The sequence below is a fragment of the Nannobrachium achirus genome (genome assembly GCF_963921795.1).
Source record: "Nannobrachium achirus genome assembly, chromosome: 3".
NCBI classification, from domain to species: Eukaryota; Metazoa; Chordata; class Actinopteri; order Myctophiformes; family Myctophidae; genus Nannobrachium; species Nannobrachium achirus.
The window spans coordinates 75835033-75861461 of NC_137812.1; the positions used below are offsets into that span (position 1 = coordinate 75835033).

At 45.3% G+C, this 26429-nt stretch overlaps 2 protein-coding genes across 2 annotated transcripts in view; both read right to left on the reverse strand.

Annotated features, from left to right (window-relative positions):
* Positions 1-5145: 5145 nt before the first annotated feature.
* LOC308282458 (lactosylceramide 1,3-N-acetyl-beta-D-glucosaminyltransferase-like) lies at positions 5146-6468 on the reverse strand (the record flags this gene model as incomplete). Its single annotated transcript, XM_080722804.1, has 1 exon — positions 5146-6468. The coding sequence occupies one exon, from the start codon at positions 6466-6468 to the stop codon at positions 5146-5148; it is 1323 nt and encodes a 440-aa protein (XP_080578930.1).
* A 12116-nt stretch (positions 6469-18584) lies between these two features.
* Positions 18585-26429, reverse strand: part of LOC308281192 (protein kinase C beta type-like) — a 130064-nt gene continuing 122219 nt past the window's right edge. Inside the window, 4 exon segments of the mRNA XM_080721311.1 lie at positions 18585-18691; positions 18694-18757; positions 18759-18779; positions 23169-23309. Coding sequence (XP_080577437.1) covers positions 18633-18691; positions 18694-18757; positions 18759-18779; positions 23169-23309 — 285 coding nt within the window. The 3' untranslated portion in view covers positions 18585-18632.

The following is a 26429-nucleotide window of genomic DNA, read 5'->3' on the forward strand; positions in this document are numbered from 1 at the left end:
CTCATTAGCCATAAAACATAACTCCAGTAGAGGTCGCCAATATTGGGACGTTACGTCTCTACAGGAAGTTATAAAGGGGAGTCAGAGGGCTCTCGCTGGTTGAGCCCCAACGTCCATGTTAGGCTCAAAACATGTACACATCTGGTCTCTATACTGCCTCCCCCTGGCCAGCCGGGGCGCCTGATGGAGGGGAAAGGAACTGGTTGGAATAACGTGTTCCTCCCACGCGCTACGTCCAAACTAGGGAAATATCCACTGTCAGGTGAAAAGAAGCAACTTGGACTCCTCATGCATAGAAGGAAGCATGAGGTCAGTCCGTTGTCTCCCCAGGCGCGGCAGAGGGAGAGCAGAGCCCAGGATTACATAGGCAATTGGCACTGAGTTGAAAAATAGGTTACAAAATCGTGGGATAAAAATTATAGAAAAAAAACAAATAAAAACATGTACAAATCAATAAGGTGCAATAAGGTTCTATATACCGATAGGCACCCTCGTCGGCATGTGTTAGTCCATATGTTTCAAATGAATTCATGTTTACTCAAACTGTCTCGGAATCTCATCGCTTTCCTTTACAGGGTGAAAATGGCCGAACATAATCACATGACGGTGATCCCCTTCGCTATTCGCTCATACTATGACATGCCGTTTTGTGACGTAACGTCCGAATATTAGCGACCTCTACTGGAGTTATGATTTATGGCTATATACTCATTATTATTCATATCTCACACATTTCTTTGTCCTGGGGAAAAAAAAAGAGAGAAAAAAAGAAAAACTTCTGCGCGTCAAAACCTGTTTTGATTTGAAGGATCAGAGAAGAAGACAACCGCAGGGTTTTCCTTCCAGGAGCGGCCAATAGCAAACCTTGTTTGAGTTTAAGGGCAAAATGATGACATGCATAGAAACCACAGCTCCGTCAGTCATGCTCTGTCGCATGTCGATGCCACCGCTCTCTGGCGCCTCCTTCAGGGTGCTGTGGTATTTTTTTTTTTGGTTGAATCAAACGTTAAATATCTCTATATTCATCTCTGGGGGGAGGGGGGGGGGGGGGGGGGGGGCTCCCCTTCTCTCCAGCTCTTGAGTAAACAGAACATACTCTTCTCAAGGTTGGGATACCAATTGACTGCTGCTGGATCATGCCAGTCGTCCAGGGATGTGCTGGCCATTGGGGAAAAGCGGGACAACTCCCGAGCGGTCGGTTCATTAGGAAAGAATTCAAAATAAAATGTCGGCCTTCGTTCCAGCCCTGCTTCATCATACAAGGCCGTTGCACAAAAGTACTGTTTTCACTAGTTTAAATCATTTTTAAAATGATAAATACAAAACAAACGGTTTTGGACATACAAGGTTTCCACCCGACAACGACGAAATATAACTCATGTACAGTAATTGGCCCACTGGCTTGTCACTTGTCATGATCTGAAATGACAAATCTTTGAGTAGCAGCAGCGCTATAGAGAGAGATCTCTCTCTATAGCGTGCAATGAGGGCCTCTACAACTCTTTTTCCTGGGCTGAATCAGGGGCCCAGCACGTCCCTGCAGTCGTCTGAAATGAATTCACATCATCATGAAGGCAGTGTTGGGGAAGTTACTTTGAAAGTGTAACTTGTACAGTTACAAGTAACTCACCATGGCAGTAACTTGATCAACTTAAAGTTATACCCCTGGAGAAATGTAACTTATAAAGTTTCAAGTTAAATAGAAAAAGTAACTTGAGTTACTTCAGTTACTTTTTTTTTCAGCGTTAAATTGAGAATGTACATTTGGTGTACATGAAACAAAATATAATATCCTACAAAAAAGTCACATGCCAGCAGAAATATGCCTCTCAACTGAGTTTTATGTTTTATTTCAAAAAGGTTGACATTTTCTTTAGTAAACACCTGTGTTCCTAAAATAAAGTAAAATATATATATATATATATATATATATATATATATATATATTATATTATATATATATATATATATATATATATATATATATATATATATATATGATATGTTGAGGCCATTTGATCGTCAATCTTAACAAAACGTATGTAAAATTATAACTTTGCTTGTAACTTCTTCTAACTTGTAACTTGAGCAAAGAATTACCCAAAAAGTATCTGAGTTACTAGACGAGTTACAGAAATATGAATGTAACTCAGTTACCAGCAAGTTACAGCAAAATGTAACTTAGTTACATAACTCAGTTACATGTAACTTTAACTTCCCCAACACTGCATGTAGGCCACAAATGGCACAAGGCGTGAGTTGGCACCTCGACAGAACGCAGGTCTAGTTTCTGTTTACTAGCGAGGCAGAGAGAAACACAGAGACTGAACATACACTAAATATATAGCAATGACTACTGTCACAATATCCAGCTTAACCTTTTAACCCAGATCTTTATGTTTTTAGTTTTTAACCAGAAGACATCACTTTGTGGTGTGAAGGAGGATGCATTGAGTTGAATACAGAACTACCTCACTGGGCCACACGATGGCGCTTCTCTGAACGCTTTGGCAAAACTAATGTCATCATCATCATATTTACATGCCAGGAAAGAACACACACTGAGAGAGACAGAGACAGAAGAGAGAGAGAGAGAGAGAGAGAGAGAGAGAGAGAGAGAGAGAGAGAGAGAGAGAGAGAGGGACGGTTAAATGTCGTTGTTTGTGAAATGAGTTTTTTTTTTTGCATCGGTTTGGAAGACGACACGCATTGACGGAGTCAACAATAGGCTCTCTGAGTACTAATGATACTATGATACTAATGAAGGCTCTGATCCACCTGACCGTCTGGGTGGGTGGGCCGTGGGTCACACCTGGATGATGGGTGGGCCGTGGGCCGTGGGTCACACCTGGATGATGGGTGGGCCGGGGGGGGGGGGGGGTCACACCTGGATGACGAACTCGGGGTTGGTGTAGGAGAAGCCCTGGAACTCGTTCTGGTCCAGGTTCATGATAAACAGCTTGTCGGTGGGCGTCAGCTCCACCGCCATCTTGGTGAACTCCTTGTCAAAGTTCCCCACGTCACGACGGGACTTCTGAGAGGGGGGGGGGGGGTTGGGGGCAGGGCAGAGAGAGAGAGAGAGAGAGAGAGTCAGGGACGATGTACTCCACTTCCAGAGCCCAGTTTAACCCAGTGGTGCTTTGGGATTTTCTTTTCAGGGCGGACGGTCATTTTTATTGACGTCACGTGCACTCGCGAGCACGCGCCTCTACTCTAGAGGCTATTTAGAAAGAAAGGATGTCAGCAAATCTAATGGTGGGAAAACAAAAACGATCTCGTTCAGTGGCAGTCGGTGGGGAAACGTTGAAGCTCAAAACCTCCTTTCTACCACTTTTCGTGGTCACATGTTCAGAAGATACTGGATTCTGATTCTGATGTAAATCAGTCAACAACCTTGAGTTGGCTCATGGACCCCGCCCACTGTTGTGTATTCTGAAACAATTAATGATTCTAACTAAATAACCTTGCAAGTTACAACTGTGTTTTCTTTCATTTATATGGTAGAAGTGGTAGAAAAGCAATTTACCATTCGAGGGTCGTGGGTTGTTGGATGACTTACCACTGTTTCAGGGTTGTGGTAAATCAGCCAACAACCCACTCCCTCTCATGGTAAATGGCTTACATCTGCATTGCCTTGTTGATTGCTAATGATTGGTGACAGGTGGTGAAACGTTTACCACACCAAGAGGGTGAGCTGATCAACATGTTGACGGTAATAAACAATGGCCTGTAGAATGTCTTGATCTCAAATGTCTTGATCTCAAATGTCTTGATCTCAAAAGGAGCAGAATTATGTGCTGTAAAAAAAGTGTTATTTAAAATAAAAACATCACACCCAATGTGAAGTGAGCGGTGGTCGTGCTTGCATAACGTCTTCAGACTAGGATTTGAGTCTGGGATGTACAGGCTATGCTACACACACACGTTTTGCTATGACAAAACGCTGAGGAAAAAGGCTACAGACACGCACAGCCACTCTATGGAGCGGTTTACCACCGCTCAAAAAAAATACACATTGTTTGTCAGTCTAGGTAAGATCTGTGGATGGAGGTTGTCACTGCTGTTTAGATGTGAAACTGTCACTGTAGCGATCTTCTCTTATTAATTGCAGATGAGAATCTGCCATGAAAAGCGTTATTAATTTCTAAGTAAAAACCTCCTATCAGCATGTTGTAGACAGGAGGAGATATGTACGTAGACTGTTACTTTTCAAGAGATAAAATAAAAATAATCTCACCCGTGTGAAGTGAGCGGTGCAAACACCACAACGCACGTGCCAAGACGAAGCTTTCGATTTTTTTTTTTGGGGGGGGGGTTTGGTTAAGACGTGACGTCATGGACAGAACGGCTTTTGATTGGTCCGCGCAAATCTTCTTTGGCTGACGCAGAGTGGGAACATACTGTAGGAGCGGTTTGAGCACCGCTCAGAATAGCGACAGTATCAGATCTACAAGCTCAGAACATGTCAGTGTTCAGTGGATCTGCTATTTGGATCTATTTGTGTTCCTACACATACTGACATCCATCCCTCTTCAACCGCTTATCCGGAATCGGGTCGCCCGGGGTAACAGCTCCAACTGAGACTTCCAGATTTCCTTATCCTGAGCAACTTACTCCACTCCCTCAGGGAGTATACCGAGGCCTTCCCAAGCCAGTGTGGAGATATAATCCTTCCATCTGGTCTTTGGTCTGCCACGGGGTCTCCTCCCAGTTGGACGCGCATCGAGGACCTTCCTAGGAAGGCGCTCGGGGGGCATCCGTACGAGATGGCCAAAACACCTAAGCTGACTCCTTTCCAAGTGTAGGAGCAGCGGTTCTACTCCAAGTCTCTCTTGGGTGACTGAACTTCTCACCCTATCTCTAAGGAAACCCATTTCGGCCGCTTGCACCCGTGACCTTATACTTTCTGTCATGACCCACACTTCATGGGAGAACGGAGCGCGGGCAGGTAGCACCTAAACCAAACCTTAACCCTGACCTCAGTAAAACTAAAGCTGGTGAAATGCTAACCTGCCGACGCTGCATGGTGAAAGTTGACCTGGTGAAATTTTGCACACACACTCCTTGCCTGCCAAACCACAAGAAGATTTGGAGGACCCCCTGTAGTAACTCTGAGGACCCCTTAGGGGTCCTGGACCCCCTGGTCTATACGAAGGCTGCTGCACAGGGGAAGCCATCGCTGTTGGTTTTACACAGAAGAGCCATCTTCACCAGCCTGCAGTCCCTCTGGGAGGTCTTCCAGACCCCTGGATCCGTGGTGGCCTCCCAGACGGCCAGCATGTCCCGGGCGTCGTGGCCGTGTGAGTTGATCATCTGACGGTAGATGCATGGGTGTTCGGGCGCCTTGGCCGCGCCGGCGAAGAAGACGTGGTCCCGTGGTGCCACGCCCGCCACGCTGGCACAGATGCCCAGGAACACGTCCTCGATGGGGATGGAGGCGTTGAGGCTCAGGCTGGCCTCGTAGATCCTCTGCAGAGCCGAGGCGGAGAACAAGTACCCCGAGCCCGCCATGTAGGGGGGGTAGCTCGACCACGGGTACGTCTCCACGGGGACGTACCACTTGCCGTACTCGCCGTCCCTGCTGCGGACGGGCAGAGTCCGGCTATACAGATGGCCGAGCCACAGGTCCTCTGAGGGGTCCCCAAGGACCTGCAGGTCCTCTGAGGGGTCCCCAAGGACCTGCAGGTCCTCTGAGTGGTCCCCAAGGACCTGCAGGTTCTCTGAGTGGTCCTCAAGGACCTGCAGGTTCTCTGAGTGGTCCCCAAGGACCTGCAGGTTCCCCAGCAGGTCCAGCAGGTTGGGTGTGTGCACCACCGTGTCGTCGTCCGCTGACATGAAGTAGCGGGCGCGGGGGCAGCTCCGCCGCGCCCAGTGCACCTGCATGAGCGTCTTCAGCGTCAGGTTGAGGTACGAGTCCAGGAAGTCTCTCTGGAGGAGGTCGCCGTAGAGCTCGTCCTCGCGCTCCAGGTCCGCTTGGACGCCGCGGGCGGCGCCGCTGCCCTCCTCCTCCTCGCTGGGCGCGCCCAGGGCGAAGAGCACCTTCACCGTCGCCCCCTTGGCGTGCCGGAGGTACGTCTCGTTGCCCCACGTGGCGCGGATGGCCCGCCGGCGGTCGGCGCTCCGCGGGCGGCTCTTGACGAGGACCAGGAGCTGGACGTCCTGGCCGGAGCAGGCGTCCTCGTGGTCCAGGAGGAAGCTGGAGTTGTAGAAGCGCTGAGCCTCCCGGAGCGGGACGGTGAAGAACGCTTTGAGGTCGGTGGCGTTGAAGTCCTGGCCGACGTCGTTGTCTTTGTCCTGGCCGACGTCGTCGTCTTTGTTCCGGCACGGCCGGCCGTCTCCACAGCCTCCTCGGTGCGTCTCCGTCCAGCGCCAGATTGCAGCCGCTACCAACAGCAGGCCCACAGCACTGGGCAGCAGCAGAAGAACACAGCGGCGTTTCCTGCTCTGGCGACTGAAATACTTAAACATCCTTAAAAACAGCATCTCTCAACTCTTCTACTGGTCTATCTGAGTTTGGCAGCGGCGGCGTTGCACGCCCACTGTTATATGCACAGTCTGTGATGTCACTCACTCATCTATGATGTCAGTAGACAACTTGGAATGCCAAATTTGGGCAAGGTGACACACACACGCACGCACGCACGCGCGCACGCACGCGCGCGTGCGTGCGTGCGTGCGTGCGTGCGTGCGTGCGTGCGTGCGTGCGTGCGTGCATATTACCATCCATATCTAATCTAATGAAAACGTCCGCCTCGTGTCTGTCTGTCTGTCTGTCTGTCTGTCTGTCTGTCCGTCAGTCATTGACAGGGACGTGCTGGCCATTGGGAAAAGCGGGACAACTCCCGAACGGCCGGTTCATTCGGAATTAAAGAGGAAACAAATAAAAATAAAATGTCGGCCTTCGTTCCATTTTGGGGGCTGGGCGGCCAACAAAGTAAAACGTCACTGTCGGGCAGAAACCTCGTATCTCCAAGTTTCAAATGTATACATTGTATACATTTGTATACATTTGTATACAAATGTATACATTTGAAACTGCTTCATCATACAAGGCCGTTGCACAAAAGTAGTGAAAACAACAGATCTACAAGCATAGGCGATTTTAAGGGGTGTCCTAGGGTGCACGTGCAACCCCTGGCCGCCAGGCGGCCATTTTGATTTTTTTTTTTTTTGTAATGTAACTTTACATCCACTCAGACCGAATACAACAACACCCCCTAGTGGTAGTGATAGAGGCTGGCAGCTCCAGGCAGCCCCCCCCTCCCCTCCTGATGTGATGTCATATCCACGCGCCAGTATTGAAATTGAAAACAACATCTGTTAAAAATAAAGCATGGAGTTCGAGCTCTTCACTACTATGGACGTGACTACCGGTAGATATTATAATATAGCTGCTTGCCCTGAAACATCACATGGAGAGGATCATTTTGTACCTGACTTTCCTCTACAAAACACAGACCTCAGGCTCTATCAGCCAGGACTCTTGTCTCACTGTGCGTGACTGAACCATTTCCTCCTGACCAGCCCAAGGTAAGACTAAGACAGTCAGATCATGCTTTTATAAACCCTATTATATTAAGCCCAAAATGGTTCTGCCGCCGTGTAGAACCGAACACAGCAGCGGATTATTACCGATGTGATATTCTGTATAGAACACTGGACACACTCATACAACAGCTTGAGGGGCGCTTTTCTGAAAACGATTTTCATATCCTCCAGTGTCTTGCTGATGTTGTAACCTCAGATAGCCCTTCAGAAAAAAGTGTGACAGACGTATGTCAAACATACACTCTTGATGCAGATGTTCTGAAAGCTGAAATCTCTGTAATGACTTCCATGTACAGGGAAGAGAATGTGCGCAAAAAAAAAGAAATGGAGGACATGACACTGTTTGAAAAGAAACTTGCTTTTTTTTCAAGAGAAGGGAATGCATAATTCTGATTCATTTGGTACATTAAAACACGTCTACACACTGTACCTCACCATACCAGTTACGAGTGCTTCAGCTGAGCGCAGTTTCTCTACTTTGAGACAACTAAAAACGTATTTACGGACAACCATGACTGATAAAAGAGTGTCAGATATAGGCATTTTACAGATTGAGAAAATACACGAAATTAAAGTGCAGAAAATAATTGAAAGGTTTGCAAGTGTCAAAACCCGGAGGCTGCAGTTCATTGTGTAATAAGGATGTGTCTACTATTTGTTTTTGTGAAATGCTTATTTGACACTGTAAATGACTGCTTGATTGCTTGATGAATGATGATTAACTTGATGTTTGGCTTTGCTGCCTCTGTCTGCAAAATAAGTAAATAAATCCTATACTAGACATGCTCATGGTGTCTAGAAAAAGAAGCACCTGTTTTACACTTTTTTTGTTTATATTGTGTTACATTTGGGTACAAAATTAACTGCAGAAATCCGCTAAAACAACATTACAAAACCGATAGAGGTCGTGCACCCCCCGCTGGAAGAGGCTAGAATCGCCTATGTCTACAAGCACACAACGCCTCGCGGTGCGAGGCGTTGTGTGCTTGTAGATCGGCTGTTTTCACTAGTTTAAATCATTTTTAAAATGATAAATACAAAACGAACCGTTTTGGACATACAAGGTTTCCACCCGACAAAGACAAAATATAACTCATGTAATTGGCCCACTGGCTTGTCACTTGTCATGATCTTGAAATGGCAAATCTTTGAGTAGCAGCAATGAGGGCCTCTACAATGAGGGCCTCTCCAACTCTTTTTCCCGGGCTGAATCAGGGGCCCAGCACGTCCCTGGTCAGTGAGTGAGTCACGCTATAATATACAACATTCCGTGACCAACTGACTACAGCTCCTCCCTCCCATTCCATCCATAATAATAAAAATCAAACCTCGGTTCGAAGTGAAGCGGTGAACGGTTATTCTATGTGTTCTAGAGTTATGAACTCTGTGATCTATACATTCTTTATATTCTGAATGAATGAATGAATGATTTTATGAGAGACAGCCGCTGATACGAACGACCTACGGCCTGGTCGCGACCTAGGCCACGACCTGGAGGTCGTAGGTCCCGGTTCTGGAGGTCGTAGTTCGCGGTACATACTTGTTAGGTCGCGGCCGGTCTAGTTTCGCGACCCCCGGCCGTGGTTGCGCCACCTCGGTCGTCCCCGGGCCGTTGTTGCGCGATCGGGCCGTTGTTCAGCGACCTGGGAAGTCCGCGGTCGTATTTAAAAGGTCTTTTTGCAGAATATTCTAGAGCAGCAGCGCTATTCAACCTTTTGAAGCTTGTGATTGGCTGAACCGGAGGTAGGAAGCGCTCCATTGTAGTCACTTGGACCGCGCGAGGTGCACCAAAACCTATCCTTAACCCTAACCCCAACTCTAACTCTAACCCTAACCTTAACCCTAACCCCAACTCTAACCCTAACCCTAACCCTAACCCTAACCCTAACCCTAACCCTAACCTGCCGACACTGAGTAGCTAACCTGCCGACGCTGTTGAAAACGAGCGCTCCTTCCCTTAGCAAGCGTAGAGTTTCTAAACTCGCGTCCCTTCCCTTAGCAAGCGTAGAGTTTCGATCGCGGCGCTCCTTCCCTTAGCAAGCGTAGAGTTTCTAAACTCGCGTCCCTTCCCTTAGCAAGCGTAGAGTTTCGATCGCGGACTTCCCAGGTCGCTGAATTACGACCGAGATCGCGCAAAACCTCCAGAACCGGGACCTACGACCTCCAAGTCGTGGCCTAAGTCGCGACCAGGCCGTAGGTCGTTTGTATCAGCGGCTCTTGCTGGATTTTATCTGGAGGGCCGAATTATCATGTGAAGCTTGACCAATCCTCAAAGTATCCAATCATCAGACCAGGACGGACACTACACACATATTCTGGACGTACGGGACAGATAAAACCTGTTCATTCTGGACTGAAATTACCATATATGGACATGGGACACACATTTTGTTTTTGAAAAAACCTGTTTTGGGACATGGGACACACAAAGCCACTCCTTGGAAGAGGCTTTCACCGCTTCAATAATAATAATAACTAGAGATATTGTTCCTCCGAAACAGTGTGGGCTCGCTCGTGACTATATTCTGCAGCGTGCTAACTGAAGCTCAAGCAGTACTCCAGCCAGGGACGTGCTGGGCCCCTGATTCAGCCCAGGAAAAAGAGTTGGAGAGGCCCTCATTGCGCGCTATAGAGAGAGATCTCTCTCTATAGCGCTGCTGCTGCTACTCAAAGATTTGGGACAAAGTGACAAGCCAGTGGGCCAATTACATGAGTTATATTTCGTCTTTGTCGGGTGGAAACCTTGTATGTCCAAAACCGTTTGTTTTGTATTTATCATTTTAAAAAATGATTTAAACTAGTGAAAACAGCCGATCTACAAGCACACAACGCCTCGCACCGCGAGGCGTTGTGTGCTTGTAGATCTGCTGTTTTCAATACTTTTGTGCAAACAGTTTAATTTTTACTTTTGTGCAAACAGTTTAATTTTTTTCCCAATGGCCAGCACGTCCCTGACTCCAGCTAACACCACTCCCAGGTTGGCCACACCTCTTGCACCTCATTGGCTAAGGGCCCTGCCTTTGTACTGTCCAGGAGAACTTGACTGATAGATAACTAACGAATATAACACACAACGATAATAATAATAATAAATAACCATAATAATATCTCAAATGTACATAGCGCTTTTCTGAGTAGGCCTACGCAACGACGCTTTACATGGGGCAGCTTAATGAAGGCAGGTCACCAAAAAGTTGTAAGTAACACGTTTCGGTGTAACACTCGCTCACATGGTTCTCTTGCACGCTGATGATTGGCTCACACATGGGTCTGTGTGTGTGTGTGTGTGTGTGTGTGTGTGTGTGTGTGTGTGTGTGTGTGTGTGTATGTGTGTGTGTGTGTGTGTGTGCGTGCGTGCGTGTGCGTGTGGGGCGTGTTACTTGTGTGATGTCATCAATCATTAAGCATCGGAGACGCCTGATTATGGATCCCACTGGGAAAGATGGATGTAAACGGCATAGAGCGCTCGTTTTCACAGTTATTGTCCACGACATTGCAAGCGGCGTGAAGGCCAGCGGACCTTGGTCCTGCTCTTCGCGCAAGTGCCCGCATAATAGCATATTTCATAATAGCATATTTCATAATAGCATATTTCATAATTGCATATTTCATAATTGCATATTTCACAATAGCATATTTCATAATAGCATATTTCGCAGAGTCCTCATTTTCTTTCTCATATTTCGCAACTTTCTGCACATTTTACAACAGCTAAAGCAAGGGTCTTCAACAGGGGGTCCGGGACCCCTAGGGGCCCCTCAGAGTTACTACAAGGGGGTCCTCCAAAGCTTTATTTTTTATTTTTTATATGAACCACTTGAACCCTAGCGTCCATAGTCTGAGAACTTTATCCAAAAATAACAGATCTACAAGGTCACAGTGCCTGGCTCTGTGAGGCGTTGTGAGCTTGTTGATCGGCTATTTTCGAGGTTTGGTGTATAGGGGAAAAAGCAGTGGTTAAATATCTGAAAAATACAAATGGACATGAATCCAAAATACACTGATGATTGTGCTGTCAAACATTGAAACTATATGGAATATATGAATAGCATATTTTAGCCATTATGCAAGGAAAACATGAGATAATAGACATTTTGTTACAACTGATAGGACTGTTAGAACTAACGTATTTCAAGTTTAAAATTATACTAAATATATATTCTCAAGTGTCCAAATAAATTCCAACTATTATCAAATGATCTCGCGGCACCCCTGGACTGCTGTCACGGCACCCCAGGGTGCCCCGTCACCCACTTTTAAAACCCCTGGGCTAGAGGCCAAAGCACCATTTTGTGTGTGGTGCCACATAATAGAAAAAATCACACCCAATGTGAAGTGAGCGGTGGTCGTGCTTGCATAACGTCTTCAGACTAGGATTTAAGTATAGGTTGTACATCAGGCTACAGGCGAACACAATGCTATGGCAAAACATGACATGTACAGGCTACAGACAGACACACACACACACACACACACACACACACACACACACACACACACACACACACACACACACACACACACACACACACACACACACACACACACACACAATCACAATGCTATGGAGCGGTCTACCACCGCTCAAAACCCCTCATTTAGCACCATGTTGTGTGTGCTGCCACATATAGAAAAACCACTCATTTAGCACCATGTTGTGTGTGCTGCCACATATAGAAAAACCACTCATTTAGCACCATGTTGTGTGTGCTGCCACATATAGAAAAACCACTCATTTAGCACCATGTTGTGTGTGGTGCCACATATAGAAAAACCCCTCATCTAGCACCATGTTGTGTGTGGTGCCACATATAGAAAAACCACTCATCTAGCACCATGTTGTGTGTGCTGCCACATATAGAAAAACCACTCATTTAGCACCATGTTCTGTGTGCTGCCACATATAGAAAAACCACTCATTTAGCACCATGTTGTGTGTGCTGCCACATATAGAAAAACCACTCATTTAGCACCATGTTGTGTGTGCTGCCACATATAGAAAAACCACTCATTTAGCACCATGTTGTGTGTGGTGCCACATATAGAAAAACCACTCATTTTTCCCTTAGGGATTTCAGAAAATATTTATATATCAATAATGTTTTGATGAAGGCTGTAATCGAGCCATAAATCACTTTCAGTAGGTTAAATGAGACAATGTAATAAACATCAGAACCATAAGAAACGATCATACAGTACAAATGTGCAGTAATAAAGCAGACATCAACAGAATCATTCAGTTAGGAATGGGACCATATCAACATTTCATTTCACAATAATGAGAACCTGTGACGAATAACAGTCCAAGTCCATATTTTAACATTTTGAATATAGATATATATTATTTGATTTACCAGACTGTAAACCACAAACTAGAAGTTTTTAATGTGTTAAATTCTTAATGCACTCCCCTGTCATTTTGTTGAAATCGACTGTTTTACTTAATATTACATATATATTAGGAATTATAAGACATAATACTTATGGAAAGTGTAAAAACAGTATATCTCCAACAGTTTTGTGGAACAACAGTATAAGTCCGTACAAGAAATATTCAGCAGACAAAGGGAGCAGATAACATTAAAACCAGACAACTGAACAAAATGAGGGGGGATTGCATTAACAATTTAACAGATTAAAAATGACTATTTTGTGGCTTACAGTCTGGTAAATCAAAAATATCTATATTAAAAAATATATATATACATGGACTGTTATTCGTCTCAGGTACTCAATTATTATTGTGACAAAATAAATCGTGATTTACGATATTATTGGGGCGGAACATTTGCCCAAAAAAAATCTGATCTACAAGCTCACAGCACGTGTTGTGACCTTGTAGATCAGATTTTTTTGTTGCTGTGGGCACTGGGGGCGTGTTCCAACCTCCTCCCATCGGGGGGCGCTGTGGGTGCTGGGGGCGTGTTCTCTCCACACCCTAGGTGGCGCTGGGGGCGTGTTCCAACCTCCGCGTCATCAGCACCCACACCCTAGGTGGGGCTGGGGGCGTGTTCCCTCCTCCGCGTCATCAGCACCCACACCCTAGGTGGGGCTGGGGGCGTGTTCCCTCCTCCGCGTCATCAGCACCCACACCCTAGGTGGCGCTGGGGGCGTGTTCCCTCCTCCGCGTCATCAGCACCCACACCCTAGGTGGGGCTGGCGAAAAGGGCCTTTCTGTGTGGAGTTTGCATGTTCTCCCCGTGTCTCCTAGGGTAGATACCCTCACAAAAACATGCAGTAATCCTGGTCTCTATACTGCCTCCCCCTGGCCAGCCGGGGCAGAGGGAGAGCAGAAACCAAGATTACAGCTTAGGCAATTGGCACTGGGTGGAAAAATGAGTTAAAAAAAAGGAGAAAAAAGTAATATATTGTATCAATTACGTATATTATAAGTACCTTTAACAGGGTTTAAATGGTACCGGATATGCAGCTCGGCAAATTAAAGGTGAACTGATCCCAGTGCATGACGGAGGACGATATCACGATGAATAAAATCTCCACCACGATACGATTATCGTGTGTTTTTTATCACGATAAACGAGAATATTGCATATCGTCCCATCCCATATATATATATATATATATATATATATATATATATTAGCATATTATATTCCATTCAGTATTATATTATATTCCAGTCATATAGGATTAATTACATGAATCACCCAGTGATGCATCTCTGCTCCGCCCTCATCCGGAAACCCCGCCTCCTAACATCATCATCATCATCATCGAGTCTAGGGACCCTCAAGAGTTCCAAAAGGACCCTTACGGGTCGGTAACTCTGAGAGGGTACAAATGGAACCAAATGGACCCGTTTAATCACTTGATTGGATGGTGGAAGTATGACATCACTTCCTGGTTGGGGTGTGACCTCACCGAGTCCTTTTCTCCACACCACAGAGGGCGGGGCTTGGAGATGAGGGCGGGGCTTAGCAAAGAGGGAGGGGCTTAGAGAAGAGCGTTTTTGACACATTTGTTGCCACGTACAAAAAAATTAAAAAAAACAAAAAAAACAGAACAATTTAAAAAAATTCAACCACCTCCCACACCTGATTATAATTTCCCTCCCATGGAATGTTACATCATAATATCATATTAAAACATCTTTTAGAACAACAGACCGCTTCAGTTCTTGCGAACGCGCATTTATGGCACAAAGCGGACGCCCTTGGTTTCACCGCGAAGAGCCAATAAGGACGGACGGCTCGGATCATTACGATGTCTGCTGGGCCCGCCTTTTGTTTTTGGCACATGGTTTGATTTGGGGCGTCGCCAGAGACTCTGACCATCACATGGTTTGTTTTGGGGCGTCGCCAGAGACTCTGACCATCACATGGTTTGTTTTGGGACGTACCCAGAGACTCTGACCATCACATGGTTTGATTTGGGGCGTCGCCAGAGACTCTGACCATCACATGGTTTGTTTTGGGGCGTCGCCAGAGACTCTGACCATCACATGGTTTGATTTGGGGCGTCGCCAGAGACTCTGACCATCACATGGTTTGTTTTGGGGCGTCGCCAGAGACTCTGACCATCACATGGTTTGTTTTGGGACGTACCCAGAGACTCTGACCATCACATGGTTTGTTTTGGGACGTACCCAGAGACTCTGACCATCACATGGTTTGTTTTGGGATGTACCCAGAGACTCTGACCATCTACACATTCACACATCGCTGCTCCACTGATGAACTGACAACGGGTTGATATTTAGGAAGGGGAGGAGCCTCACGCAGCTCTGAAGTATAAACACAAAGGAAAACATTCCTGTATAATGAATATATATGGTGGAACGTTGGCCATGATAACAGGATGGATAAACATCATGGAAGGAGAGTCCTTTCAGCTGCTCCGTCCTCATGTTCACGTTATATCTGGAATCACTCAATATTGTGATGTCACGTGAAGCATGACGATATTGTGATGTCACGTGAAGCATGGCGATATTGTGACATCACGGGCCATGCCTCCAGTGATATTGTGATGTCACGTGAAGCATGGCGATATTGTGATGTCACGGGCCATGCCTCCAGTGATATTGTGATGTCACATGAAGCATGGCAATATTGTGACATCACGGGCCATGCCTCCAGTGATATTGTGATGTCACATGAAGCATGGCGATATTGTGATTGTCACGTGAAGCATGATGATATTGTGACATCACGGGCCATGCCTCCAGTGATATTGTGATGTCACATGAAGCATGGCGATATTGTGATGTCACGTGAAGCATGGCGATATTGTGACATCACGGGCCATGCCTCCAGTGATATTGTGATGTCACAGGCCATGCCTCCAGTGATATTGTGATGTCACGGGCCATGCCTCCGGTGATACTGTGATGTCACGTGAAGCACGTCCTAAAAAAAAAGTAAAAGTTTAAGTGAATACTCATCGTGTGAGTCATCAAGTCAAAGCGGCGCCCGCTTCTTCCTCCTTTTCCCGCTCTTATTTCCGCCTTAGGCCACGCCCACCCAGACCGGGGTCACATGGTTTAAATCAACCAATCCTCCCAGGTGGAAAATGAAAAGGTTAACTGAGGCCAGCCTTAAGTCACATGATGGAAACTCTTCAAAAACTGTGCGTGTGAGCTTGTAGATCAGCTATTTTCACAATAGAACCATGTTATACAAAATGTAATACCTCAACTCTTATAGTGCTCGTCAGGGTGGTGGTGGTGGGGGGGGGGGGGGGGGTCCCAGTTAAAATATGATTATTTTGGGGGTCGCGGCCTGAAAAGGTTGAGAACCCCTGTGTTAGGGCAGGGGTTCTCCACCTTGAGGCATTACATTTTGTATAACACTGTTCTATTGTGAAAATAGCAGATCTACAAGCTCAGCATGTAGATCTGCTATTTTCACAATTTCTGCCTCTGATATTTGACAATTTGGCCAACGTTTCATTTGTCATTTCAGAGCTATTAAAAAAGTCCTTAAATTGTCACTTCAGAAATGTGCAGACACCCTCTACTATCCACAACTTTCCAACATCCCATGGTGCATTGTGCACAAGTTGGACGGAGCTTCCGGCGCCGCAGCCAAGTGTGATCTACAAGCTCACAACGGCTGCATCTGCGACGCGACGTGAGCTTGTATGTCTGCTGTTAAGTGTGGTGCAAAAGAATCTCCAGTAAATTCCAGCGTAAAGAGGTGGATACACTAACTTGCTTGATGAAGGTTGTGATGAAGGGGAGAAGAGTGTCATGAGCATTTGGTCCTAGTATATGGCTGCGCAACACATTGATAACAATATGCTGATAAATATCTCTTTTATCAACACATTGATATTGATATGGTGATGAATATGTCTTTTATCAACACATTGATATTGATATGGTGATAAATATGTCTTTTATCAACACATTGATGAACGTAGTATTGATATGGTCATAGCTAAATATCTCTTATCAACACATTGATATACGAAGTATCAATACAGTGATAACTATATATCTTTGGGGATTTGGGATATCGTAATCTTGTGACTGCATAAATGTGATGCAAAATGCATCGCTAGTTATGCTGAAATACTAACATATCTCAAAACACAGATTGAACACAAAAAAATAATTCAGGTTTGTGTTGATTTTGTCCCAAACAACAATAAAATAAGATCTGGTTGTCCCAGAGGTGAACTGGGCCTTTAAGCCTTATTCTATACTTTTAGAAATGTGCTTTTTTGAAAATGAAATAAAATAAATGTATAGACGTTTTATCTTCATAATATAGTTGGGGCAAATCCGATACTTCCGTGACCGCGAGAGCGAAGGCCCGTTTCTCAATGGATTTGTCATCTAGGAGGGTTATTAAACACATTTGGCCGGGGTGTATTTTTTAAAATGGCTGGGAAAATGTTTGACAGCTAGGGTAATTTTCAGTCTCATTCACTACACTATAAAGGAAAAAATTACTCCCAAAAAATCTGCTTTAAGTGGAATGTGAGGGGTCAAACTAGGGGTTTTTAATTATTCTGAATCCATTGCAAGCATTTGTTTTGCATGAAAAACATGCCTTGGGCTAAAAACGGACCCCAAAGGACTGTGAAAATTGATGACTCATCACTAAACCATCGTTTTGTGGGGCCATTTCTTGCCCGAGGAATGTTTTTTGTGCAAAACAAATGCTTGCAATGGATTCAGAATAATTTTAAAAAATCCTAGTTTGACCCCTCACATCCCACTTAAAGCAGATTTTTTTTGGGAATAATTTTTTCCTTTATTTTAGGGAGCATTGTTAGCCGCCTGAATAACATAAAAAAAATAATGAAAATAATCAATTGCATGTTTCCTGCTTATGTCAGCAGAAAACAGCTTATAGCAACTTTAACTCTCAAATACCTGGAACGCGCCCGAGTCGCATTAGATTATAACCACTTTAACCATTATTTTATGCTTTAACTATTGAAAAACAGCAGATCTACAAACTCACAGCACGGCACCGAGTGCCGCGCTGCGAGCTTGTCCTGCTATTTTTGAAGAATCGTGGAAGTCTTTGAATATCTTTGACCCGATCTTTGACCCGACTTCTAAATCCTTCCTCCAAATCACGCTGTTCTCAAACCTTTTCATGTCAAGGACCCCCAAAATTACAGGTATTTGGCCACGGAACCCCATCTCAAAATATGTTGCTCCAGGGACCACCCAGAAGCAAATATTTGAGTTGCAAATGTTCGCTTTTAAGTAGTTATATTCAAAGACTGGCAAAAAAAATCATGATTTTTCAAAAATAGCAGATCTACAAGCTCGCAGCGCACAACAGGGATCCTGCTTTTGGTACTTTGACCTTTTGTTAAAAGCTCCCTTTTCCCCCATGTTCTAGAGACTAGAGTACGTTGACACAGTCCAATCCTCACAGTTAATCGTGAGTTCGTACAAACACCGTGACGATAATAATGACGACATCATCATACGAAGACGCTCTTTTCCGAGCGCCCGTCGCCGTTTGATGACGTCATATGATGGCAGGCATGAAGATGGCAGGCATGAAGGGGGGGGGGGGGGGGGTGGGGGAAGAAGCTCTGTGATTGGTGGGTTGGGTTTGGTGGAGCTGGCAGGTGATTGGCTGGCAGGCAGGCGGTCAGTGGGCGGGGTACTCCGGGTTAACGAATGAGAAGCCTTGGAAGTCGTCCTGCTCCAGTTGGAGATGACGTCGTGGTCGGGGGGGTCAGCACGGGGGGGGTGACGCGTAAAGAACCGGTCAAAAGTTCTCCCCATCTCGCCCACACTGAGAGAGAGAGGCCGAGAGACATAGGTGAGACATAGGAGAGAGAGAGAGAGAGAGAGAGACATGGGAGAGACAAAGGAGAGAGAGAGAGGAGAGAGAGGAGAGAGAGAAGAGAGAGAGAGAAGGAAGAGAGAGAGAGGAGAGAGAGAGATAGGAGAGAGAGAGAGCAGAGGAGAGAGAGAGAGAGAGAGAGAGAGAGAGAGAGAGAGAGAGGAGAGACATAGGAGAGACATAGGAGAGACATAGGAGTGAGAGAGAGAGAGAGAGAGAGACATAGGAGAGGACATAGGAGAGAGAGAGAGAGAGAGAGGAGAGAGGAGAGAGAGAGAGAGAGAGAGGAGAGAGAGAGAGAGAGAGACATAGGAGAGACATAGGAGAGAGAGAGATGAGAGAGAGAGAGAGAGAGAGAGAGAGAGAGAGAGAGAGAGAGAGAGACATAGGAGAGACATAGGAGAGAGAGAGAGAGAGAGAGAAGAGAGAGAGAGAGAGAGAGAGAGCAGAGAAGGAGAGAGAGAGAGAGAGAGAGAGAGAGAGAGAGAGAGAGAGAGAGAGAGAGAGAGAGAGAGAGAGAGAGACATAGGAGAGAGAGAGAGAGAGAGCAGAGAGACATAGGAGAGACATAGGAGAGAGAGAGAGAGAGAGAGAGAGAGGAGAGCGAGAGAGAGAGAGAGAGAGAGAGAGAGAGAGAGATGAAAGCATGGAATGATGGATGGATGGAAAAAAAGAGGACAAACAAACAAACAAAGAGAAAAAAGATGAATTAAACATGATGTCAACCAATCAAATCATTCACAGCCTCCTAGACTGTGTGGATTTCCATTGGTCCATTGTCAGCCAATGACATCGTTGGTAAAAAAAAAACATTGGTTGACTACGCCCGCCAATGGCAGCCGGCCTGAGCCGTTTGAGCGGGAGCAGTGGACCAATGAGATGGCTGGGTTGAGCGGGGGAGGCGGGGCGCGGATGAGAGGGAGCCAATCACTGTTCAGCTGTGTGTGTGTGTGTGTGTGTGTGTGTGTGTGTGTGTGTTTAGCAGACGCTCTTAACCCTGTAAGGACCAAATTAATTTCTACTTAACAAAAAATAAAAAATAAATAATAATAATCAGATGGCTTTTTCCTAATCAGAGCACTTGCTAATAATAATGGGATGTTATACGATATTTGACCAATCTGCTAAGTAAATCGTTACCAAGAAATGTCTTCACCAATGTGTTTCTAAAGGTGTGTAATAATATGTACTAAAAGGTTGAAATTCAACTCCCGGGGGAAACCTCATAAAAAATAATAATAATAATAAAAGAATGATTTGTGTTTGTGTTCCACTAACTTTACAATACGAAAAACATTCCTTGAGCTAAAAACGGCCCCACAAAACGATGGTTTAGTGATGAGGCATCACTTTTCACTGTCTTGTGGGGGCTATTTATAGCCCACGGAATGTTTTTTTGTGCAAAACAAATGCTTGAAATGGATTCAGCATCATGAAAAAACCCTAGTTTGACCCCTCACATGCTACTTAAAGCAGCTGAGTTTTTTATGACGTTTCCCCGGGGGGTTGAATTTCAACCTTTTAGTACATATGTGACTGAGCATGACACAGGGGCAGTCATTTCGGAAGCCACTACTTTAGACCACAGCTGAAATTACTTTTTTTTTTTTTTTTTTCTTTTTTCTAAAATGTGATAGCCACAAAAGCATGTCATAAATATCAGGCTACATTTCACTTAAACGCCAGAGCTTAACTCTACATGTAAATAAGACTTTTTTTAATTAATGTGAGAGATCGGGACATCTGTTGGTCCTCCCAAATTTAGAACTTGAACATCTCAAAAGTAGTATTTCAGCATGGCATCATTCTATAAGCCATATCTTCAAAACTTTTGGGTCAATCTCCACAACCAATATATCATTTTGTAGCTATGATTCCCAGCGTTCAAATGAAATGATAAAAATGAAAATAAATTCAATGACTAGCCGTCAGCCACCTGGGACACATATTATTTATTACACACCTTTAGAAACACATTGGCGAAGAAATGTATTGGTAATGATTTAGTTCGCAGATGTTATTATGTTCCTCTTATTATAAGATCTTCTGAGCGGGGTCGGTCGGTCATTCTCCACCTGGAGCGACGCAAGGTCCCCAAAACGAGGCACCCACCCAGCTTCCTTGGGTTTAAAAGGAAGCCCAGTGACAAATTGGTCTGGTGTTGATCTGATCCGTTTACACCACGGACAGCATATTAAACTGCTGCAATGTTTACAAAGGACTTTACATTACAAAAAGATGTGTCACCCATGTTTGATTCCTCTCTTGTGTTTTACAAACATTCTTGTGTGAAAGCAGAAATGTTTCAAAGCAACGACCCTCCATGTATTTGCACATATAAATATTACACACATACACCAGACCTCATGTGATTGATGAGAACAGCAAAGAGGTTTTCCTGTTTGAAGTTGGCTGTGCTTTTGATTCAAGTTTAGAGGACGATTTCCTTACTAAACAAGTTAAATACCAACCATCAGTACAGGCCATTATACCTCTAGGGTATACGTGTCAGTGTCAGTGTGGGACATCAGAAGCAACTGAAAAATATTTGTGTCCCGTGTAATGTACTTTATAAATGTGGACTCAACTCCTGGGTGTCCCAAATGTAGAGTGGATTCATGCAGCAACAAGGCTAACACACCTACTGAACATGCTTAATAACGATGATCACACTGTCAGAGAAATGGCCAGGTTATCCCTCCTACTGGACCTACGCAGGAGGAAGGTCCCCCTGGCTGTTGAAGACCAGAACAACTTTCTGGGTTTCAGGAGAATAGACTCTGGAAAACTGGACCCACAAGCCAAGGGCTTTGGGGCCTGGTCTGATTGGCCAGATCCCAGTGACCTCTGCCATCGGGCTGGAGTCCAGATAAAATGGGAAAAAAACAAAGTCAAAGTGCCCACCTCTGATGGACTAGTTACAGACCCCAGTGTGGCGGTGGAAGCCGTTCTCACTCACCAGGGAGGGGACACTAGGGAGGGGACATTAGGGAGGGGACACTAGGGAGGGGACACTAGGCTACAAGAAGATACAGCTAGAAGGGCTCTGCTTAATGTGAAACGGACTGAGGCGTGGACTTCCGATTGCAGGGAAAGTTGCAGCCTGTATTGATCCTGTATTGATCCTGTATTGATCCCGCTGATCATTCTGTTTCACATTCAATTTACAAAAATGCTGCTATTGGCGAGGATGTCCTAAAATGTACAATCAAAGCAAGACTGCAAGAATTACCAACCGAGTACAATCTGTCAATCTGGTATCCCGACATCCACAGCCCCCTCTGTATTAACCATCATGATTCTGAACGACACCTAGAATCCATCGCACAGATGATAACAAACGGTTGCAGTGCATATAAAAACGTATACATTGCTCGCCACGACCGCATTGTCGACTTAGGCCAAGGCTACACGGAGCTGGATATTTCTGAATCTAGACATTTTTTGGTGCTGTTGGGGCTTGTAGCCACACGAAGCTGGATATTTTGGCAGTGAATCTGGATATTTTTCAATCCGGATAAATAAGTGGAGACACTGAAAAATATCCGCTTCACTGGATCCGTGTAGTCATGATACCCGGATATCTCTGAAGACTTTACTGTGTGTGCTTGTTTGACCTAGATATCTTTGCCGTGTGGACCTAGATATTTTTCTATGTGGATATCTGAAAAACCGGGATATATGAAATATCCAGGTCCGTGTGGACCTAGATATTTTTCTATGTGGATATCTGAAAAACCTGGATATATGAAATATCCAGCTCCGTGTAGCCTAGGCCTTAGTGTCTGATGCAGTTAGAAAATGTTGCCATCTAGTGCAGCAATGCATAAACATTCCAGAGTGTTACCGGATTGGTTTGGTTGTGCTTACGATGTCTTTGCTGGCACCCTAAACACACCGAATATAGTTTTTGTTGACCCCAGTCACAGAGAGGTCCTGATTTTGGTACCAACCGTTGCTTGAAGTCATAACAGATCTTGGGTATCAATGTCCTTTCTCTATACTCGTGTTTGGAAGCCTGGGCTGTGGACCACGAGTGGTCTAACAATCTCTGGCATGACTAAGAGTCAGGCCAAACAACGGTCTAAATAACGCTCTGTTTCAGCAGTTCTAGGCAGTTTGTCTGAGTGGAGGAGAAGGTGCTATGTGTATCCATGAAGTGTCCATGAAATATCAAACCCGTTAATATTTTTTTCCCTGTAAATTAATTGTAATGTGTGGATTCAAATAAAGAATTAAAATGTGTGTGTGTGTGTGTGTGTGTGTGTGTGTGTGTGTGTGTGTGGGTGTGTGTGTGTGTGTGTGTGTGTGTGTGTGTGTGTGCGTGCGCGCGCTCACAGCTTTAGGTTTGAAGGGCGGTTGAACCTCCTTGCTCTCCAGCTTGTCCCAGTCGATGTAGCGGAAGAAGGCGTGTTCTTTGATGTCCCGCTCGCCCTCCGGACCGCAGCCCAGGCGCTTGGCGGGATGCTTGGTCATCAGCTAGACGCACACACACACACACACACACACACACACACACACACACACACACACTCTAGAGCAGGGGTTTTCAAAGTGGGTGACGGGGCACCCTGGGGTGCCGTGACGGCAGTCCAGGGGTTGCCGCGAGATCATTTGATAATATTATGTGGAATTTATTTGGACACTTGGAAGTACAAAGTTATTTTCAGTCAGTTCTAACCAAAATGGCTGTTATCTCAATGTTTTCCTCGCAACATAATCACTAAAATATCGTCACTGTCGGGCAGAAACCTCGTATCTCCAAGTTCCAAATGTCTACGTCTTTTGCCCTGCTTCATCATACAAGACTGTCGCACAAGACTAGTGAAAACGGCAGATCTACAAGCACACAAATCGTCTGTTTTCACTAGTTTAGTACATTTTATAGATGATAAATACAAAACGAACAGTTTTGGACTACAAGGTTTCCACCCGACAACGACGATTTGATATAAATATAAGGTGCTGGGAGTGAAAATTATAATGTAGGGGGTGGCTCGGATTAAAAAAATATTCATGGGGTGACCTGAGACAAAAAAGTTTGGGAACCCCTGATCTAGAGTTTCTTTAGGGTTTTTGACTGATTACATTGATTATTTTATTTAAAAAAAATGGAGAACAGTACAAGTATAGTCAATACAATATAAATGTAGTACAGTACAAGTACAGTTAAACACCCTGCCTAAAAGGAACATCCCAAATAAGACCTTTTACCGTCTTTTTTACATTGGAAGCCCTCGGTATTTAATTCATGGACGTAATAAATAGCAAGCAAAGAAAGAAACCATTCAATAATATCGCAGTTATACAAAAACACTATGTACAGGATAGGGAAAAAAGGGGGAGGGGCTAAGGTAAGAAGGGGGGGGTGTCTATGGGAGAAGTGATAACAACCTCCTTCTCTGGCCTCCTGAAAGGTGAGTTATCACCTGTCTATGGGAGAAGTGATAACTACCTCCTTCTCCGGCCTCCTGAAAGGTGAGTTTTCACCTGTCTAAGGGAGAAGTGATAACTACCTCCTTCTCTGGCCTCCTGACTACCTCCTTCTCTGGCCTCCTGAAAGGTGAGTTTTCACCTGTCTATGGGAGAAGTGATAACTACCTCCTTCTCTGGCCTCCTGAAAGGTGAGTTTTCACCTGTCTATGGGAGAAGTGATAACTACCTCCTTCTCTGGCCTCCTGAAAGGTGAGTTTTCATATGTCTATGGGAGAAGTGATAACTACCTCCTTCTCTGGCCTCCTGAAAGGTGAGTTTTCACCTGTCTATGGGAGAAGTGATAAGTACCTCCTTCTCTGGTCTCCTGAAAGGTGAGTTTTCACCTGTCTATGGAGAAGTGATAACCACCTCCTTCTCTGGCCTCCTGAAAGGTGAGTTTTCACCTGTCTATGGGAGAAGTGATAACTACCTCCTTCTTTGGCCTCCTGAAAGGTGAGTTTTCACCTGTCTAAGGGAGAAGTGATAACTACCTCCTTCTCTGGCCTCCTGAAAGGTGAGTTTTCACCTGTCTATGGGAGAAGTGATAACTACCTCCTTCTCTGGCCTCCTGAAAGGTGAGTTTACACCTGTCTATGGGAGAAGTGATAACTACCTCCTTCTCTGGCCTCCTGAAAGGTGAGTTCTCACCTGTCTATGGGAGAAGTGATAACCACCTCCTTCTCTGGCCTCCTGAAAGGTGAGTTTTCACCTGTCTATGGGAGAAGTGATAACTACCTCCTTCTCTGGCCTCCTGAAAGGTGAGTTTACACCTGTCTATGGGAGAAGTGATAACTACCTCCTTCTCTGGCCTCCTGAAAGGTGAGTTTACACCTGTCTATGGGAGAAGTGATAACTACCTCCTTCTCTGGCCTCCTGAAAGGTGAGTTTACACCTGTCTATGGGAGAAGTGATAACTACCTCCTTCTCTGGCCTCCTGAAAGGTGAGTTCTCACCTGTCTATGGGAGAAGTGATAACCACCTCCTTCTCTGGCCTCCTGAAAGGTGAGTTTTCACCTGTCTATGGGAGAAGTGATAACTACCTCCTTCTCTGGCCTCCTGAAAGGTGAGTTTTCACCTGTCTATGGGAGAAGTGATAACTACCTCCTTCTCTGGCCTCCTGAAAGGTGAGTTTTCACCTGTCTATGGGAGAAGTGATAACCACCTCCTTCTCTGGCCTCCTGAAAGGTGAGTTTTCACCTGTCTATGGGAGAAGTGATAACTACCTCCTTCTCTGGTCTCCTGAAAGGTGAGTTTTCGCCTGTCTATGGGAGAAGTGATAACTACCTCCTTCTCTGGCCTCCTGAAAGGTGAGTTTTCGCCTGTCTATGGGAGAAGTGATAACCACCTCCTTCTCTGGCCTCCTGAAAGGTGAGTTTTCACCTGTCTATGGGAGAAGTGATAACCACCTCCTTCTCTGGCCTCCTGAAAGGTGAGTTTTCACCTGTCTATGGGAGAAGTGATAACTACCTCCTTCTCTGGCCTCCTGAAAGGTGAGTTTTCACCTGTCTATGGGAGAAGTGATAACTACCTCCTTCTCTGGCCTCCTGAAAGGTGAGTTTTCACCTGTCTATGGGAGAAGTGACTACCTCCTTCTCTGGCCTCCTGAAAGGTGAGTTTACACCTGTCTATGGGAGAAGTGATAACCTCCTTCTCTGGCCTCCTGAAAGGTGAGTTTACACCTGTCTATGGGAGAAGTGATAACTACCTCCTTCTCTGGCCTCCTGAAAGGTGAGTTTACACCTGTCTATGGGAGAAGTGATAACTACCTCCTTCTCTGGCCTCCTGAAAGGTGAGTTTTCACCTGTCTATGGGAGAAGTGATAACCACCTCCTTCTCTGGCCTCCTGAAAGGTGAGTTTTCACCTGTCTATGGGAGAAGTGATAACTACCTCCTTCTCTGGCCTCCTGAAAGGTGAGTTTTCACCTGTCTATGGGAGAAGTGATAACTACCTCCTTCTCTGGCCTCCTGAAAGGTGAGTTTTCACCTGTCTATGGGAGAAGTGATAACTACCTCCTTCTCTGGCCTCCTGAAAGGTGAGTTTTCACCTGTCTATGGGAGAAGTGACTACCTCCTTCTCTGGCCTCCTGAAAGGTGAGTTTTCACCTGTCTATGGGAGAAGTGACT